At 54.8% G+C, this 2,044-nt stretch overlaps 1 protein-coding gene across 1 annotated transcript in view; it reads left to right on the top strand.

Moving 5' to 3' along the window:
• SPTBN2 (spectrin, beta, non-erythrocytic 2) overlaps positions 1-2,044 on the top strand; it is a 48,732-nt gene that overhangs the window by 31,262 nt on the left and 15,426 nt on the right. The window contains exons 13-14 of the mRNA XM_014538222.1: positions 1,330-1,515; positions 1,693-2,036. Coding sequence (XP_014393708.1) covers positions 1,330-1,515; positions 1,693-2,036 — 530 coding nt within the window. The remainder of the gene's footprint in view (positions 1-1,329; positions 1,516-1,692; positions 2,037-2,044) is intronic.

Raw genomic sequence — 2,044 nt, 5'->3', positions numbered from 1 at the left:
AGGGAGAGTGTAAGAGAGAGGGAAAGACAGAGAGAAACATTGATGTGAGAAACACATCGATTGGTTGTCTCCTGCACAAGCCCTGACCAGGGCCCGGGCCGGGGAGGAGCTTGTAACCGAGGTATGTGCCCTTGACTGGAATTGAATCAGGGACCCTTTGGTCCACAGGCCAATGCTCTATCCACTGAGCCAAACCGGCTAAGGCAGGAGTTCGGATTTTATTCATAGTAACATGGAGCCTTTTTTTAAAAATATATTTTTATTGATTTCAGAGAGAGGAAGGGAGAGGAAGAAAGAGATAGAAACATCAATGATGAGAAAATCATCCATCAGCTGCCTCCTCACGCCCCCTACTGGAGATCAAGCCCAAAACCTGGGCATGTGCCCTGACCATAAATCAAACCATGATCTCCTGGTTCATGGGCTGATGCTCAACCACTGAGCCACACTGGCCGGGCTTTTTTTTTTTTTAATCCTCACCCCAGGAATATTCTTCCACTGATTTTTAGAGAGAGTGGATAGGAAGAGTAATCTCCAAAGGTTAGAACATTGTTCGCTTTTGAACACTGGCTGGGCTTTTTTTTTTTTTTTTTAAACCTCACCCTAGGAATATTCTTCCACTGATTTTTAGAGAGAGTGGATGGGAAGGGTAGAGACAGAGAGAGAGAGAGAAACATCAATGTGAGACACACATCATAGTGCCATGGAGTCTTAAAAGTGATCAGAAGGTTTTGAAAAGGGGAGAGACATGATTCCACTTTGTTTTTAGAAAGGCCACTTTGGCCATGTGAAGGTCTGTGGACAGCCAGAGGGGAGCCGAGAAACGGGTTCAAGGCTGCTGCAGTGATCTAGGTGACAGATGGGGATAAGGAGGGGTCTGGAGAGGTGCTGAAGATTACTAGGGACCGAGCCATGATAATAGGAGGCAATAATTCTGGGGCCGAGAAAATGAGTCAGAGCGGAAGATGGGGATAAGGAGGGGTCTGGAGAGGTGCTGAAGATTACTAGATGCTGATGATAATAGGAGGCGATAATTCTGGGGCCGAGAAAATGAGTCAGAGCGGAGATTCCAGGAGCAGGATTTAGTAAGAGGGTCCTGCCACAGGAGGCGAGTTGTGTACAAAGAGTCCAGGGTGCCAGGACAGTACTGGGGTGTCCCTGTGTGTGTGAGGGCTCACAGATGGGAGCAGGTGTGTTCACCTAGGTGTGACACAGGAGCCGCTCAGAGAGTTCGGGAGGTGCGATTGATCCAGGAAAATGGAGTGAGGGTGGCACAGGTGTGTGGCGGGGCTGAAAGAGGCCTGGTGAGGGGACCTGGGTGGCTCTCAGATGGGCATCGATGTGCCTGGTGTGCCTGGCAGGGCCGGCTGCAGTCCCAGGACCTGGGCAAGCACCTGGCTGGAGTGGAGGACCTGCTGCAGCTACACGAGCTGGTGGAAGCAGACATCGCCGCACAGGCTGAGAGGGTGCGGGCTGTCAGTGCCTCTGCCCTGCGCTTCTGTGACCCAGGAAAGGGTGAGAACTGGGGGAGGGACTGGAAATGGGAGGGGCTGGGAAGGATGATGGGTGGATGGTGGGTGACAGAACGAGGGAGGGAGCTCTAGGGAGTAGAGTGAGGGTTTGAGACCAGAGATGGATGGGCAACAGGAGGGCCATGTTACAGCTCTGAACCCTGCACCGTGACTTTTTCAGAGTACAAACCGTGCGACCCGCAGCTGGTGTCAGAGCGGGTGGCCACCCTGGAGCAGACCTACGAGGCCCTGTGCAAGTTGGCTGCCGCCAGGCGGGCCCGTCTGGAGGAGTCCCGGCGCCTCTGGCGTTTCCTCTGGGAGGCGGGCGAGGCCGAGGCCTGGGTGCGAGAGCAGCAGCACCTGCTGGCCTCAGCCGAAACTGGCCGGGACCTGACTGGTGTCCTCCGCCTGCTCAACAAGCACACAGCCCTGCGAGGCGAGATGAGCGGCCGGCTGGGGCCCTTGAAGCTCACCCTGGAGCAGGGCCAGCAGTTAGTGGCCGAGGGCCACCCTGGGGCAGGCCAGGCCGCTGC

This window comes from Myotis brandtii, unplaced genomic scaffold, assembly GCF_000412655.1.
Source record: "Myotis brandtii unplaced genomic scaffold, ASM41265v1 scaffold187, whole genome shotgun sequence".
NCBI lineage: Eukaryota > Metazoa > Chordata > Mammalia > Chiroptera > Vespertilionidae > Myotis > Myotis brandtii.
The sequence above is the reverse complement of the archived record's forward strand: the minus strand, read 5'-3'. Positions and strand labels throughout refer to the sequence as shown.